Genomic DNA, 18,425 nt, shown 5'->3' with positions numbered 1-18,425 from the left:
CACCGGTTCATTCAAACACAGGGTACTTACCTTAAGACTTACTGTACAAAGTGAATTGGTTAGTTTTAGTATATTTAATGTGTGTTTTTTATTGAAGTTTAATAGAAGGGTTGTGTTTATAACGAATGGTTAAAATAAATGTACTTATATTTTTTACCTGAAACCTTGAGTCAGTGTTTGCTTGAGTCTCAGTAATTGTGGTCCCTTTGTGTAATATCTGCTACTGCTCATATACTCTTGAGATAAGCTTGGCAACTCTGCCACTGCTACTACTCTGACATAGTAGTACATGCTTGTACCAAAGGTAAAACTTGTATTGCCACCTGTGGTCTTAATTGTGTGTAGTGGTCCCTAAGGGCACTGCGCAGGATTCTGCCCAACAACGGTCTGAAGAAGGACTTACCTTTTCCTCCGAGACCCTGGACAGGGCCACACAGCACACAGGGATAAAAGAAGTTGCCTCCTGCTCTCCCTGCATCTTCTAACCACCACAAGCCAGTTCATGCACCTTCAAGACCCTTGGAGCGCGTGCAAGGAAACCAGAGCTGCTATTGACATTCAATGTTTTCAAACTGCTTAAAGCATTTTCAAGCCACAGACTTACCTGCCAGTTTCACAGCTTTGAGCCGATTGCCTCTGCAGAACTGCACTGCGGTGTTTGAGCCAGCACTACGTTGTTTGATCCAGTTGAGATGGCTCCCAGTTGTAGTTGAATCGTCGCATGTCTGCATGTGAGCCCTCCAACCATATGGCATTGCACATTGCCATTTGTCACAAGCATGGTTGAGCCTTAAGCCATTATCACTTATTGAGTTTTCCACGTTGCTGTATTCAATCGATCCAACTCAACCGACTACAATCAGACTTGACATAAAGCATCTATGTTTATCCCCTGAAAGATGCGCCCCAAGCCTTGATCTATGGGCCGTAGTGACATTTAAGACCCAACTTTATACCCTAAAATATAAGTTATGACGACTAGTTCCCTGCATATCCCTGTTCTTCATATCATAAGAGTTTGCCCTTATAGTCAAATTAAAGTCTTATTATTTTACATCCATGACTGGAAATTTCTTGTGTTTTGGTACCACAGTTTTGGATACTTGCATGCTGGCTCAAGCACCTCTTGAACAGTCTGGTCTGTCCTAGGCCAAATGCGACGTTAAGGAAGAGGTGTACCATTTATGTTGTGCCGGTTTCATCTATATGTTGGAGATCACTGCTAGTTTAGTAGTAGTGTGAGTTGTGTTGAAGCTTAGAAATGTCAACTCATGCATGTACTCATGCAGAGCAGTCATTTCATCACATAGGGTAAGGGTGAGAAAAGGGAATGTTACAGCATATATAGGAAGCCAAGGAAGAGAAAGGGAAAGAAAATGAAAAATGAGTAACATTAAAAACAGAAAAGGGAAAAAAACCTTCGAGGACAAGATTTAAATATTTAGTTAGAAGGAATGAGTAAAAAGGCAATTGATGTAAAGCAAAGAAAGGAGGGAGTGAAAGGCAGAGGGGTTCCACCAGAAAGAGCAACAGGAAACGAAGGGTAAAAATAACTGTCACAACTGCTCGCTGGGCCCTGTGGCAGCGCTGGCGTAAGTGCTCTGTGCATTTTGTTCGGGAAACCTCACACACGAGCGTGCAACTACACTCTTTTTGCAGCGGTCTAGTCTGCCCCAAAGATGGCTGCCGCCAGAATTCGGAAAGCTTCATAGAAGCGAAGGAGATCGTATGCGGGTGCGTTGCATCCTGCTTGCTTCCGAGCCCCCAGGTATGACTCTAGTGCACCCTGCTCCGTTTTGCTTTGTGTTGCTCTCCCTGTTCCATCTCCACCACCTTTCCTCCTCTTTCTTTTTGCTGGCGTGCCTTTGCTTTCTGGCTTTCTCATTGCCTTTCGCCCACAGTTGGATTCCCGGCTTCCTCTTTCTCTTGTAATACCCAGCGGAGGTTTCTGCTTCCCTGCTCTGCTGTAGGAATTTCCCTTCCCGAGCTTTGGGACTCAGCAGTCCTCATTTCTCCCTCACAGGTATAATTCTGTTCCTGCTTGTATGTAATGCTCGCCGGCATAGCCCCTGTTAAGTACCTCCTTGCTGTTCAGGAGTTTTTGGCATCACGGTGTCAATTAAAGTCTGGGTCTATCCTCAGTACTATCCTCAGTACTATACCTACGAAGAGTGCACCTGCTGGATGGACTACAGCTGCTAACCAGTCATTCCACTACTGGTCATTCTTCATCTACAGAGGGTTTTTACGCCATTTGGCTTTTCCCTCTATCTGGACACTTCCTGCCTGGTCGCCTCTGTGTCCTACCTGTTGACGTCCAGGAGGTCACTATGGTGGCTGGGGAGGATAGGCCATAGCTCTACAAAGACCGCCTGTGGGACAAGTCAAAGCTCAAGACAAAGAAGGAAAAGAAAGACCTCAAAAGGATTCCAGCTCTTCGGACTCAGTTGAGGTCTCAGAGCTTGCAATGCCAAAGAGCCAAAGAAGATCTGCGCGGATGGCACAAATGCAGAAATTGATCAATACGGTACAGGGATTATCAACAGAGCTCCAAGCCTTGAAGGCAGAAAATGATGCTCTAAGACGCATGATAATGGCAAGGGACGCTGTTTTCCCTGATGCTACAACCAGAATCCTTACCTCAGGAAAGTTTGAAGGTGCTCCTGAGAAATTGAAAGCATTTTTTGGATGCCTGTAAAGTCCATTTCCTGTTCCGGGAGAACATCTTTGCTTCAGACAAAGCCAAGATTGGCTTTATGGTTACCAATATGAGTGGTAATGCCTTGCCTTATCTTATCTTGGGCCACTCCACTGGTGATATCAGGCTGTCCTGTGATTGCGGCCTAACAGACCTTTATACAAGCACTGAAGGACGTGTTTGAAAGGCAGGAACTGACCTTTTTTGCACAGGAGTCCTTATTGGATGTCAGACAAGGGAATCAAGGAGGTCCTGGCCTACGTGACTAGGTTCAAGAGATTGGCTCAAGAAGCGGGATGGCCAGAGTCGGCGCATCAGGGATTGACTGAAGATATTAAGGACAAGTTAGTCCAAATCCCTCGACTGACTTCTCATCTCCGGTGTTCTTCAAATTGAGTTCAGACAACAAGATTCCGGAGGAATACAGTGAATTTCTCTGGGTTTTCAAGGACAAGATACCCCGGCAATTGCCCCCTCACCGACCAGAAGATTGCTCTATTGATATAAAACCAGAGTCGGTAGTTCCCTTCGGTACATCTTGCCTATGCTCGAGAAAGGCGTTTTGCGCACCTACTTGGATGAAAATATTGCCAACGGTCTTATCCATGAATCCAGATCTCTTGCTGGGGCCTCTATTCTTTATTCATAAAAGAGATACTCCGTCCATGCATCGACTTCAGGGGTTTGAACCAAATCACAGAAAAAGGACTGCTACCCTACGCCCCTCATCAATGACATACTTGAGGCTGTCCAATCTGCAGAGGTCTTCACCAAACTATCTGCGAAGGGCATATCATTCATTACGCATCAAGGAAGGAGACCAATGGAAACCAGCATTCCGAACTCCATTTGGTCATTATAAATACCAAGTGATGTCTTTTGGCATGGTCAATGCTCGGACAATCTTTCATAGATTAATGGGAAGGTTATTCTCGGACATTCTCTTTCATTACATCATAGTTTATGTGGATGACATTTTGGTCTTCTCTCCATCCCCATTCACCCATAGAATAAATCTCACAGAAGTCTTGCGCAGATTGGCAAAGAACAACCTCCTAGGAAAACCGGAAAAGTGTCTCTTCAAGGTCAGGAGAGTACCCTATTTAGGATTTGTTCTCTCCCATCAAGCAATTCAAATGGACCCAAGAAAGACGTCAGCCGTATTGGAGTGGCCGTTTCCCACATCAGTCAAAGAGATACAGTGATTCTTAGGGGTGGCAAACTTTTACCGGAGAGTCATTTCTCAGTTTTCAAAGACGGTTCTCCACATCATCAGTCTACTAAAGAAGGGTGTTCCATTTCAATGGGACCAAAAGGTGGATCATTCCTTTAACACTGAAAAAGGTCTTTTGTACAGCTCTTATTCTTAGCCAATCTGACCAACAAAAACCATTCATTGTAAAGACTGACTCATCTTTCGGGGACTTAGGAGCGGTCCTAAAGCAACTCGGAGAGGACAACAATGAACATCCTTTGGCCTTTTTCTCTCGCACTTTAGGTCCCAGCGAGAGAAATTAAACTGTAATTGAAAAGGAACTCTTAGCCATCAGAGAAGCCTGCACGGAATGGCAACATTTGGTACTGGGATCCCTCCATGAATTTGAAGTCTGCACGGACCATAAGAATCTACAAGTCCTTCAGCAGATGGAATGTCGCAATTCCAGTCAGGCTAGTTGGGCATACCCATTTTCAAAGTTTGAGTATGATTTGATTGTTTACATTTGTAGCGCGCACCAAACGAAATGAACCGTATATTGGCGCAGATGACAACTGAAGGTAGACTAGGAAGATCAAAACAGGCTCCCAGAAAACACGGTCCGTCTAACTGAAAAGGAAGGTCTTCACTGCCTGGCGAAATTGGAGACGTGAGCTTGTTGTTCTTAAAGGTAGTGGCAGGGAGTTCCACAGCCTAGGACCAAAAACTGAAAATCTTCTGTCACCTCTAGATGTAAAAACCGAGTGAGGGATAATCAGAAGATGTCTGTCGCTGGATTGCAATTTTCTCGTTGGATGATATGACTGAATTAGCTCTTGTAAGTACAGGGAAGCAATGCCATTAGTACATCTGAAGACAATACAGGCTGTTTTGAATTTAATGCAATCACCGACTGATGGCCAATGCAACTCCCGGCGAAATGGAGACACATGGTCAGCTTTTCTTAACTTAAATATAAGTGTAACAGCCGCGCTTTGTGCTTTCTGGAGCCGCTGAAGCTGTTTGGCAGGAATACCCAACAGTTGACTATTGCAATAGTCCAAGTGGGCAAAGGTTAGTGCTCCTACCACAGATGCATGATCTTTAGTTGGTATGTAGGGGAGTGCTTGACATAGCATTCGCAAGACAAAACATACTGCCTTGATCTTAGTTCCCACCTGGGCTTCACTGCCCAGGTCTTCTTGCCGCATACAACCCATATTTTTGACTTTAGATACAAGTTTGAGACTCTTGCCCAAAAGTGATGGAATAGGTAGCTTCTTGGCTGCTGACAGCAAGTTTTTAGGTCCGAATAATAGGAGTTCGGTTTTGGCAGCATTAAGTTACAAATAGTTCTTGGACATCCAGCTGCCTACTTCTTCCAGGCATAGCCCTAATTTGCTAAATGCTTCCTGGAAATTAGCAATTCGTACAAAGATCTGGGTGTCATCAGCATATGAGTAAAATCCAGCCCATAGTGTCTCAGGATTTCAAGAAGTGGCCGAATATACAGATTGAACAGCAATGGGGACAGGGAGGATCCCTGCGGAACCCCACAGTTCAAAAAGATGAGGTCCGACAGGAACTCCCCACAATCTCACACACTATTGACGGTTAGTTAAGAAAGACCTAAACCAGTTTAATGCTGAATCAGATACTCTTCCTACCTCCTGTAGTCGTTCCAAGATAATTTGATGGTTTACTATGTCAAAGGCAGCACAGTTTGCCTTGTACTACTAACAGGGAAGTCTCGGTTCCATATTTTGGTTGGAAACCAGATTGAAAATTGTACAGTAATAATTAATGTTCAACGAAATCCTGGAGTTGGTTGGTTACAACCTTTGAGGACCTTGGCTGGCCATGGCAGTCCTGCAATAGGATGATAGTTTTGTAGTACCTCAACATCTAATGATGGCTTTTTCAATAGAGGTGACACAATTGAAAGTTTGAAACTCTTCGGAACAATCCCATCCCGTTGTGACTTATTAACAAAAGTGGTAATAAAAGGGGTGAGATCATATTCCAGTTTCTTTGCTGCATAAGCTGGCAGAGGAGAGAAAGAATCCACTATGGGTTTGAGAGCACTAATAAGTGGAAAGGTATCTTCTTCAGTGACTGGATGAAAATCAAAAACAGATGGTGAGATCTGATTTTGTGAGTTAATTACTTAAGTGACTTGTGGACTAGCATGTGCCGATGGATTTACAGAAGCTGCTTCTTCAATTTCTGCCCTTATTCGTTCAATCTTGTCTGTGAAAAAAGAATTAAAAAGGTTAGCTCGTGCTTCAGAAAAATCAGGCACTGCATTTTTGCAGGTTGGATTACAGAACCTTGATATAATGGAGAATAATTCTCTCGGTCGATTGCTAGCAGATTGTAGTTTTTTCCCCCCCAAGAAATCTTTCTCGGCCAAAATAATAGCCAGCTTGTATAGCGACAGGGCATTCTTGGCTAAAATGTTATTATCTGAAGTTGGCCTCTTAAGCCAAGTCTGATTGGTCTTGCTGACTGATTTACGTAGATGTTGCAGATCAGCCGACAACCAAGGTTGGGAGGGCTCCTTGGTCTTCGGTTTTGCCAGAGCTATTTTGTAACAAATAGTACTCAGGGCTGAGAAACCTGTTGAGAAAAAGTCCCCACAAGAAACTGTGGGGTCAATGGACGCCAGATGCCTAGAAATTTCTACAATGATTTTATCTGGATCACTGGCTTTCCGAGAGTAAGGGGCCTGTCTAGTTTTAATGCTGGCTTCAACCTGATCAGGTATGCTCAATGTAAAAAATTGATGATCTGACCAGTGGACTGGCACAGTCTCCTTCAGGGTGGTACATCCACCTCATGCTATAATTAAATGTAAACAGTGACCTTTTATATGTGAGGGTTGAACTCCCAGTAGGCGAAGATCGCAAATATTCAACAACTTCCAGAGTTCCATGGAGTCTGGTTTGATTTTGTCATCAAGCCATATATTTCAGTCGCCCATTAGGATCAATTCCTTGTATTTGGTCCCCTCAATACGAAGAAATGCATCCAGATTTCCTAGAAATTGTTTACAGGGACCAGGGGGTCTATAAGCCAGTATAATATAAATAGTGGCTTTTGGGAAAATCTGGAAAGTCAATTGTCCCACTTGCGAGCCATCACCCCACTCTAGAGTGTTGAGGTGTGAGATGGCTAGCGTGGCTTTATGCATAATGGCAATGCCTGCTCCCTTTTTCAGGGTCCTATTGATATGTTTAATCAAGTAGCCATCTGGAACCAGCTCATGAAATATGCTAGGGGAAGAATCAGTGAACCACGTTTCAGTGACTAGGAGTATATCTAAGTCATAGATTTCTGTAGTATGTTCCCAAACCAATCTGGCGTTTAGTAGTGCTACTCGATAGCTTTCTATCCTTGCAGCACTAACTTGGCCGGTTCCCGGGAGGGTTTTACATATTTGTGCATTTATGATTTTATTTAATGCTCTTAAGGTAATCGAACCATGGGAGTTGTCCAATAGTTTCAATTCATCACTGTTATAAACAAGACAATTCATTGTATATATCCTAGTATATTACTAGAATTGAATAGGGTAAAACACCCACCTTAACAAGATCTTACCAAACGTGGGCTGCAACCGACAGCATTTCCTGCCGACCGCAGACCAAGCAGAAACAGGCTAAAACAGGCTTTGCGCTGTGACGCGGACCAGTTAAAGCCTGTGTCGTGGCCCGATGACACCACGGGAACGCGACACGAGCGGCTGCTGGGGGTTGTGGTCCTCACACAGCTCATCTGTGTTGGGAAGTAAACTTTGTGATCACAGCGAGTTGCAGAAAAGTACTATTAACTGCACTCGAGTAACAAAGGGACTCACTCAATTGCAACAATTTACAACATTCATGGTTATATAGCACACTTTAAAATAAAATCTAGGTGATGCCAGATATAATGTCAAATAAATCACTCTTAGTCTGCTAAGCTTCGTTAAAGTCACATAAAACAATTTAACACCTTAAAAGCTCAAGGATGGGTTTCCCATTACTTACATGCCAAGCACACAAAATACCATTGCAGATGCTCTATCAATATACTATAAATCATAGGGCACCTGGCAGGGTCCTGATTTACCCAGGTGGGTATACGTATCATAATCAGGATGAGGAGATCCAATACAGAGACACAAAAGTGCTGTGTGTGTGTGTTTATTATGTAATCACACAGGAAGTAGTTAGTGGCTCAACAATTTACTTTACATTTCTTCCGATAAGCACGAAAGATGGTTGAAACAAACGAACGGACAATGCACAATTGTACACTAATGCCAACCATGTCTACAATCTGCATGTGCCTCCGGCAGAAATCCTCAGTTCAAAACTGTGTTGATTTAGGTGTTGTATAATTTTTTCTGTATCTAGAGCAATAGCCGATGCCTCATGGGCCTCAACAGGAGTCCACTCCACCTAGACATACTCTTAGTCCATGTGTCACACACACAATGACACTTTCTGTATGTGTCCACCAATAGCAGAGGCTATGTCACGCCCCACCGGACTACATCACCCATTATCCCCTGCGTCGTCTCGCACTTCGATGGGGATACCACGCATAGCCATCGGATTGGCTCCCGCGGGCAGCCTCTGTCTGACCGCGAGCTCCCATTGGCCTGTTTTCAGCAACAGGCAGTGTTTTAAACAGACAGCCACGGCTTTCTCAGCCACCGACTAACACGGCTCTCAGCAGTTCCCGCGCATCACGGCAGCCTATCATCACAACCGCGGTAAGTTTTCCTCGACTCGAACGCTGTGCAGCACGCACCGGGCCATATCACTAGCACGTCCTGCCCACTTGTAACGCAGTGATCAGTCTCACTTGAGGCACCCATCCACCAGCTCACCAGGGCTTCGCTCCTGTTTCAAGTAGCCGCCATTATCTGGTCCTTCAAAAGGGCAAACTGTATTTATGTTTGGAACACTGTGTGTCCCAGGAGCCAGTGGCGTTCCTCTCAGTTCGGTAACCTTTGCACTTACCCCCGCGCTGGGTAAGCTTTTTTGAGATGCACTACAAGTTAAGCCTTTGAGATGCACAACTTGTGCACCACACTCGAGATATTATTTATACCACCAACGCTGTACTCCAGGCACCACCACTGAGCTCACATTAGTACTCAGCGTCTTTAGAGCAATAACAGCACCTCCTCGCTTGTCCACCAAACCCAGGGTCACTCTTGATCTTCCTCATGACCCGTGAGCGCACAGGGTATTTCGACACGGTTGACAAAATAGCCACCAATTGCCTCCGACTTAGTGCCGGTCACGAACACCATCCAGCACTCTCGAATCCCCACGATTATGGATTACCACACACACCTGTTTTTCTACTCTTCTTCCAGACCTGGGTCCAATATCGGCCCACTCCGGTACCGCGAGACTCTGAACCACGTCGGCCTCTAGGAAACTACAGCCGACCCACCCAGTGCCAGTATTGCACCGGTTATCCTGCATTCATTTTGGATTTCCCGACAGCATCCCTCTGCTACCTCAGCAGTAGGTAAGCTGTCCTTTGGATACACCATGTGATGTATCACCTGGGCACTAATTGGCCTGTATTAAATACCTTAGTACTTAATGAACAACCACTCGAGATCCTAACAGTTCTGTTTCACCCACAGACATCACGGACAGCACCGCCACCGGTGCCTTTTCCTGACGAAGGCCAGCATAAAGACAGGCTCCAACTAAGCCACTTTCTTTGGCCGAAACACATCCTGTGTCACACCCTGTGTCGAACTACGTGACAACTGTATCACTACCTTGTATTTGTCATATTCAAAGATTGTTGTGTGCACTTTTTGTTTACCACGCCTCAGACCATCCCCAGTCTCAGGCTCGTGTTTTTCCTGTACCAGCGGGTTCTTGTACCCCCTCAATCCGTAAGGAAACATGTATCCCAATGTAGTTTTGACCTCTACACTCCAGAGGCCGACACCTATTTGTGTTACTGCTGTATAACTAACTTTGTCCGTTCGTTTGTTTCAACCATCTTTTGTGCTTATCGGAAGAAATGTAAAGTAAATTGTTGAGCCACTAACTACTTCCTGTGTGATTATATAATAAACACACACACACAGCACTTTTGTGTCTCTGTATTAGATCCCCTCATCCTGATTATTTGTTTATGATACAGATGCCCTATCAAGACAAGGAGAACAAGTCCATGAAGACTCCACTACGAAAGAAAAGGTTCTAGGGGAGAAGACTTTCATTCATACCATCACCTCCATCCTGGAAGAGATCAGAGAGGCCAACGCCTCTCCAACCCTTCCTGTGGCATTTAAGGATGATTCCCAGATTTCCTATAAAGAAGGCTTGTATTATCACCAAGATCGTTTGGTGGGTTCCATACCCTCTCTACAACAGAGAATCATGTTGTGGGGCATGACAGCCTAACGGCAGGCCATAAAGGGGTTTCGGCTACTCAGGAGCTGGTTTCCCACATGTTCTGGTGGAATTCCATGAACAAAGACATACAAGAATATGTGGAAGCACGTCTTGTTTGTGCTGCCAACAAATATTCCACCTCCAAACACATTGGTTGTCTGGAACAAGCACCCGTACCCGTTGGCCCTTGGACCCACATTTTGTTTCGGACTCTATCATTGACCTATCACCTTCAAGAGGGAATACCGCCACAATGGTGACAGTGGACACCTTTACCAAGATGGCCCATTTCACTCAGCTTCCAGGCATCCCTTCTGCTCCCCATATGGCTTCAGTTTTTCTCAAAGACATTTTTCGCCTTCACGAATTGCCAGTCTCCATAACTACTGACCGGGGATCTCAATACATGCCAAAGGTTTGAAAGGCCCTCTGTGAATCTCTGGGGATAGATAGGGCGCCCTCTTCTGGCTACGATCCCCAAACCAATGGCCAGACAGAATGTTTACACCACACCCTAGAACAATCTCTTTGTTGCTTTTCTACCCACACCCAACACACTTAATCTGAACTGCTCCCTATAGCAGAATTCTCCTAGACAACACTGTCTATTCTGCAACCTCCATGAGACCTTTCTTTTGCCATTCTGGAGTTCACCCAAGGGCTCTCCCTTTGACGGCTTGCACACTCACAAACGTTCCGTCCCTCGATTTTCTGAAGCTATTCCAGACAACCACAAGATAGCATACTTCCAGCTTCTTATATTCAAGGAACGTAACAAGAAGTATGCTGACAAACAAAGGAGAGACAATCCCACATGGGAGACCAGAGAGAAGGTATGGTTGTCCACCCGATTTCCTCCTCGATGTATTCACCCAACAAAGTTCTCTCCACGATACGTGGGGCATTTCTTCATATCTGGGAAGATAAATCTACTTTCTGGAAACGGATAGACCCGGTTTTCCATTCTTCACTCTTCAAAGAATACAAACCAGACATCTATCATCGCCCCATCCGCACAAGGGATCAGACACCGCCACCCGATTCTGAAGAGTATGTGGCTAGTATCTGTGATTCCAGATATTTTAGAGGGACTTTCTAATACTTTATCCACTGGAAAGGGTATTCCAAGCAAGAACGAACATGGGAGCCAGTTTCACATCTTCATGCACCTATCTTGGTTCGGCAGTTTCAGCGACGGTTCCCATGGAAACCAGGTCCCAGACAGACAAAAAGAGGGCATAGTGTCACAACTGCTCGCTGGTCCCTGTGGCAGCGTTGGCACCGGGGGAAGTGTTCTGTGCATTTTTTTCAGGAAACCCGACGCACAAGCGTGCCACTACACTCTTGTCGCAGCGGTCTAGTCTTCCCCAAAGATGGCTGCTGCCGGAATTCTGAAAGCTTCATAAAAGCAAAGGAGACCTACGCTGGTGCGTTGAAACCCTCTTGGCTCGGGAGGATAGCTCAGGGGCAACCTGCTCACCTTAGAAGCAACACGACACAGCGCAACACAGGTTTGATCCCTGGGTCTGCGCCTAGAAACCTCTGGGTATTAAGCGCGGTATAAATAACCTATCATATCATATCTTGCTTCTGAGCCCCCAGGTAAGACGCTAGTGCACCCTGCTGCTTTTTGCTCTGTGTTGCTCTCCCTGTTCTATCTCTGCCAGCTTTCCCCCTTGTTCTTTTCTCCTGCGGCGCTGCCACGCCTTCGCTTTCTAACTTTCTTATTGCCTTTCACATGCAGTTGTATTCCCGGCTTTCTCTTTCCCTTGGAATACCCCGCTGAGGATTCCGCTTCCCTGCTCTCCCGTAGCAATCCTCATTTCTCCCTCTCAGATATCATTCTGTTCCTGCTTGTTTGTGCTGCTCGCCGGCATATCCCCGGCATAACTCCTTGCTGCTCTGGGGGCTTTGGGATCAAGTGTCAATTCAAGTCTCGGTCTATCCTAACACTGAGTACTATACCTACCAAGAGCAGACCTTCTGGATGGGCTACAGCTGCTAACCAGTCATTCCACTAGTGGTCATTCTTCATCTCCAGAGGGATTTTACACAATTTGGCATTTCCCTCTATCTATCTGGAGACTTCCTGCCTGGTCGCCTCTGTGTCCTACCCGTTGACATCCAGGAGTTCACTGTGGCGGCTGGGGAGGATAGGCCCCATCTCTACAAAGACCGCCTGTGGGATGAGTCAAAGCTCAAGACAAAGAAGGAAAAGACAAAGACCTCTTCAAAGGATTCCAGCTCTTCGGACTCAGGTGAGGATTCTGAGAATAACATACAAACAACAAGAATGATCAGGTCAGCAAAACAAAATTCAGCCCTTTGAAGAAAAATACAATGAGACAGGCAGCCCTTTTCTGTGCACCATTCCAACAATCACCATGGAATAAACAGAATGACCTTGGGTGGAGTCAGTAGGAGGGGGGGGATGTCTCCTGGAATGAGTCACAGGGAACTTCTTGGCAAGACCATTGATTTGTGCCATGAAGAACAGGCTGTGGTGAAGGCTACTCCCATGTTGAAAGACTGCACACCAAGCAGCAGCGGAACTAACTTAAGCTAGTACCCAAGTGAAAAGGCTATTTTCCCAATGTGGCACTGTGTTTCAATCAGTCAGAGCCCAGAGCATATTCATTTATTTAAATTATTAAGCGCTTAAAACCCTAAGGCCTCTTGGCGCTGTTGGAACCAGGTACTTTTGCATGATAGAAAGAGAACAGTGGTGAGAGACAAGCATTAAGTGCTTGATACTAGAATGTTTTAACATGCCTACCGTTTCCTAGCTCCAAGTTCAAGACACTCAAAAAGTAGTATAATGGCTTTTTGTGCAACAAGTGCCTGACCACTTTCCAGAGGCAACTATTTATTCTACATTTCACTTTAAACAACTTAGTTTGTCTGAAATACTAGGATCCCATTATCCCAAGACTATGCAAACCATGCCCAGAGGTTCATTGACCTTAGCAAGTAAACCACCTCACTTCATAAAGAAAATCAGCAGTATTGCATTTCTTTAAATTCTAACAAGTGAGCTGTCCTAAGTGTAGTTCGAGGGCAGCAAAAGTCAGATTCATCAAGACATCAAACTCTAGAAGCGACTCTTTGGTTTAGATCCACCACTGCATACATGGGAATCTAGTGGAAAATCCACAAAAAACCTATAATGTAGGTCAAAGAGGGTATCTGGCACACAGGTCGTACGTGTGCTCCTTTGCTGCAGTAACGTTGGTCAGTGAAGTAAAGTGGGTAATTAAAGGCGTGTCTCCAGTACAAACTGGCTGAGCCAGGGATGTTACACAAAGACAGCAAAACAATTTGATTCATTTGGATAACATCAGACCATGTCCCATTGCAAAAGAAAAGCTACATGCACATAACTCCTATTGCCCACCGACAATGAAGTGACGACAGATGTAACCACAGAGGGGAGCAGACGGATAGGAATTGAAATGTAATGCTCTGTATATGTTTATGTAAGTCTGTAAATTGCTATGGTTATGTAAAAAATAAAAATAGTTTTAAAAAAGTTCGATAAGGATTGGGGTTAATCCCCTTTCCCAAAAACTATTTCAATATCATTCACGCATATTTCTTGTGGGCAGGCCTGCTTTCCAGGACTGTTACAAAGTGGTTCGAAAACTGGTGTAGGGAAGCAAACAAAAGGCCCTCAAGACTTGGGATCGATTCCGTTTCCCCCAGAGCCTTTCCAATTGTTGGTCAGGTTTATTCCTTGTGGGCAGACCCGCCTTCCAGGGGCTGCAATAAGGTACAATGGCCAGGTACTCTTTCCCAAGCTATGTTCTGCTTTTTTCCTCTCAGGATATGGGCTGGGGCAGCTCACATGGTCGGACAGACTATAAAACTGTCTCAGGCACCAATGAAAAAGTGGCCCGCAGTTGCAAATGGATATTCATTCCTTTAGGCAGAGACTGTTTGAATAGTACCCAAGCGGGTGTTTTCTGTTAAAATGTAAGCAAATTGTGATATTTAAAGAATATTTATTCAGCAACAATGGTCAAAACTACTAGCATAGTGAAGTAACTCATCAAACTGGCCAACATTAGCCAAAAAAAGTGGCCCATTTTGACTGGCCTACACTAGCATTTTGTGTTTTTTGTACAGGCATTGCCCTATAGGCCAGTCTGACCCTGGCGACTCATCCATAATGGGTGAGGGGGCGTCCACCCAGTGCCCCCTGACCCATTATGGAGGAGCCCAGGAGCCAGCCCAGTGAAACCCTGAGCGCTCACGCAGCTGCTTTTTCCAGCTGAGGGAGTGCTCCTGGACTAGCTGAACTGTCAAAGGGAAACACTGTTTACCCAGCCGCACATGCAAGGCTGGGGGCGTTTTGGCTCGCCAGCCTTGCATAGCTCATTGGAAATGCTGGCTGGCGCACTGCATATCTGTATGTGCGAGGGGGAGCTCCTGCGCCTCCTCGCGCACATACAGACAGAGCAACCTGGAGTGGAGCATTTCAGCCCCCACAGGTCCCTGCAGAAGGTACGTTTATGTTCTTTTATTTTGTATTTAAATATGTGTATGGGTGCGTGTATGCTTGTGTTATGAGTGAGTGTATGATGATGAGTGCTCATATGAATGATAGAGTGATTGCTGTGTGTAGGTGTGTATGCGTTTGGGTCCGTTGAGATGGTTTTGGCGAGTGAGGAAGGTGGGTTGTACAACAAAGGCATTTTGCACAATCCCCTACCCACGTGCCAAAATCAGCTCTCCTTCTGAGGCGCCCCCCAGCAGCAATTGCAAACTGTTTGGCTTTTTACACATTTTCTTCTTTTTTTTTTTGGTATGCTCTAAAATGTAACATTTTGAAACATTATCTTGAAAAAATTCAACGGGTCGCTATGGCATTTCTGTGGGAAATATTTATGCCCCTCCACTTAAAAAATCCACCAGCTCCCACTGGCCCTCAGCCTGTGTTGGGAACGGTGTGGGAGGAGCCCGGGGACTGTGGTAGGAGCAGGAGGGGCAGGAGCAGACTGGGATAGTGTTGGGAGCAGGGTGGGGAGAGCCCAGGGTCTGTAATGGGGTGGGGGGGCCCAGGGACTGGGTAGGAGTGGGATGAGGGAGTCCAGCGACTGATGGGAGCAGGTGGGGAAGCCCAGGGACTATAGTGGGAGAATGGTGCATTGACAGCAACACAATAATTCTTAGCCATTTGTACATACTGCCCATTTGGCATTCATGGGGGGGAGGGGAGCCCAGCCTGCCCACATTTTGCTCAGTCGGGGCCCAGGCCAAAAAGGTTTTGAAGACCACTAGCCTATAGACACAAGCTACTCCTCACTAATGAGGCACACAAGGCAGAAACACTTTTGGGGAGGCTTGTGGTCACGTGCAGAAGGGATGTGACCAAGTAGTTTGGGCTGGTCTGCTTTTGGGGCGGGACCAAGCCTGATTTGCATATGGATTTCCCCTTTTGTAATGGCTTGGCAGGCAAAGAACGATGGTCTGGAGAGTTGTCCAGAACAATGCCAGAGGTTAAGATTTATTCTAAAAATTCCAGACATTACACTTGTTTTGCTGGTTTACTCTCCTGCCAGGGTCTGTAATGTCACCAATTCCTGCAGGGTTTGAATTGGGGTTGCCTTCCTGATATTGGTTCCAGACCCCCCTTAACTTGGTTGCATACAATGATATTTCTCTTCACTCTTCCTTTGTTCCACAGCCTTGGTTCAGTCTCCTTCCAAGGTCTGAAGGTTTTTCACAAAGTATTTCCCCCCTGTCAATGCACAGGGTATGGATATGTGCTTTGTGTCCCAGACCCCCTCTTCCAGGAGCCTCTGCCCCAGTGAGTGCTCATGCTTCCCTTAAGTTTGCACCTCTTTTGCTCCCTGGGTCTCCTCAACCTCTAGACTGGCCACCATTATACCCATCAGGCCTTGGCATTGTCCCTCCTGTAGTTCGTGGGTCTCCCAAGAGTTGTTGTGGCTTCTAGGGCTCAGTGGGACCTTCCCTGGTTCTTCGTGTGTCCTTGATGCAGGTCTCTGCTGGATGGGCATAGATCGTCCCCAGTAACGGTAGGCAAGTCTTGTGCTACGCCACCTGTGTTGTCGGTCTCCCGCGGGTCTACCTTCCCTCTGCACACCGTCGGTTCCTTCTTGCTGAAACTCTGCACCGCCTCGGCTAAGTGCTTGGTCAGCACAGAGCCTGGATCCAAGACACAATCCTTCTCTTCTTTAAATGATAGCTGACCAACCACATTATCACAAGGACTAGAGCGTAAGTCTCAGTTCCGGTGGGCGACCTTCATTGCTTACTTACTCTTCCTCGTCTCAGTGCTGTCATTGGCTACTTTATGAATGACTTTTCCCTAAGTGGTTTCTACTGGAGAAACATTACAACAGTACACTGTGGCTCTGGGACGAGGGTATAGAGAAGGGGTTAGGGAAAAGGTGGAAGGGTTAAGAGGATATTGCATTCTCCCTATGTGGTCACTGCTCTCAATGGGGTCTTCTCTCTCCATGAGGTCCTTCCACAGAGTACCACCCCCAGGAGAACCATCAGGTGGCGGCCTCACCACTCTGGTCTCATGAAGAGGGGTTTTCCCCCTATCTAAAGCATACCTTGGGATTCGTCACACACAGCTAAAACCAAAATGGTCAAAACCTTGATAAGTGCTTGAACAGTAGTGCAAGTGAAATTGCTAACACTAACCTATTTTCAGCTTTTATGTTTTGGCTATTAGGTGGCACTTAAAAGCCAAAACAAATGCATTGGTGAACAGTTAACATGAAGGCTACATGTGTGGAGGGACACATCTTGTGGGTGTTTGGTTATTTACCTGCCCATGACCATGTTAATCCTGATTGCCATTCCCACCCACTATCCAAGTGGCCATAAATTCATCCTTGGATCTCTCTGAGCCAGCTCTATCAAGCAGTAACCTTAATATTTGGCCTGTCATTGTTATGCCTAAGCATTCTGGTGAGAGTTGCGGTCTTAAATGCAGTTGTAAATTAGCTACTAGTGTACTAAATGTCTTAAACAAGTGAGACTTCAGCCTCTTGATTTATAGCCGTTCCTTACACTGGAGTCCTATTAAAAACAAACATTGACAAAGCCAACCGTTTTGGCTGGTGCAAAGGTATTACATGGGCATCTTCCTTGTACTGCGACCATACACCCATGTAATCAGATCTGTTGTTACTGAGGGCCGGATAGTACCAGTATGGCAGTGTCTGCTAAATGCCTATCCCATGCCTCCCCAAAATCCCAAACTGTTGGCTTTGCCAATGCTTGTTTTAACATTTTAGGTATAGAACATTCAAAACCTGTTGCGCCAGACTCCAGACCTTCAAGATGCACACGCACATTTCTTAACAGCCCTAGACTACGTTGTCTTAGAAATATTTATGATATGGTTGTGTCTATAGCACATTGACTTCAACAGGGCCTTCAGAACCAGTGTATAGGATGAAGCCCCTGTGTTGTTGTATTATGTGAACACTATATGCATCATGCTTACCTTCTTGCCAGCTATATAACCTCCAGCGGCTCCAAAGCTCTTGGTGAATGTGCCCATTAGCACATCCACATCTGCAGGCTCCATCGCAAAGTACTCCACCACTCCCCGGCCCGTTGGTCCCACAGCACCGATGCTGTGTGCTTCGTCCAAGTAGAGGTAGGCTTTGTATTTTTTCTTCAAGGCTACGATCTCTGGCAAGCGCACAATCGAGCCCTCCATGCTAGGAAGCAAGGACACCTTGCGATTAATAAAGGCACGTCATGCACTGTCTCCACCTCCCCCCAACACCATCATCAAAAGCATGCTCTACCGGAACAAAGCAAAGCAGTTCCCCTATGTGGAATAAATAACCATGCCTTCTGGAGCACAGACCAACAAACATCAAACCAAATCCTTACAGTCCTGGGAGATCAAATACAAGTTCTGAAATCAAAAGGCTCAAGCTGTACCCGACAGGGTGATGATAGAATTTTGGGATTAAAAAAGTGATGCGTGCGCGATGCACTGACCAGTAACAAACCCCTTAATTTTAAAGCATTGTTACTGGCATTGTTTATTAACATAAAACACGATTCTACATTTTTCCAAACCAAGAGGACTACTTAATCTCTGCTCCTTTTGCTC

The 18,425-nt window shown here is 45.7% G+C and overlaps 1 protein-coding gene across 1 annotated transcript in view; it reads right to left on the bottom strand.

Annotated features, from left to right (window-relative positions):
• The window catches only part of LOC138467978 (serine palmitoyltransferase 3-like), a 1,426,144-nt gene that overhangs the window by 520,326 nt on the left and 887,393 nt on the right, over positions 1-18,425 (bottom strand). The window contains exon 8 of the mRNA XM_069608333.1: positions 17,802-18,021. Within this exon, the coding sequence (XP_069464434.1) occupies positions 17,802-18,021 (220 nt within the window). The remainder of the gene's footprint in view (positions 1-17,801; positions 18,022-18,425) is intronic.

Source organism: Ambystoma mexicanum, chromosome 4q (genome assembly GCF_040938575.1).
Source record: "Ambystoma mexicanum isolate Mex_15411 chromosome 4q, UKY_AmexF1_1, whole genome shotgun sequence".
Lineage (NCBI taxonomy): Eukaryota > Metazoa > Chordata > Amphibia > Caudata > Ambystomatidae > Ambystoma > Ambystoma mexicanum.
Note: the sequence above shows the minus strand (reverse complement) of the source record. Positions and strands in the feature narration are given on the sequence as shown.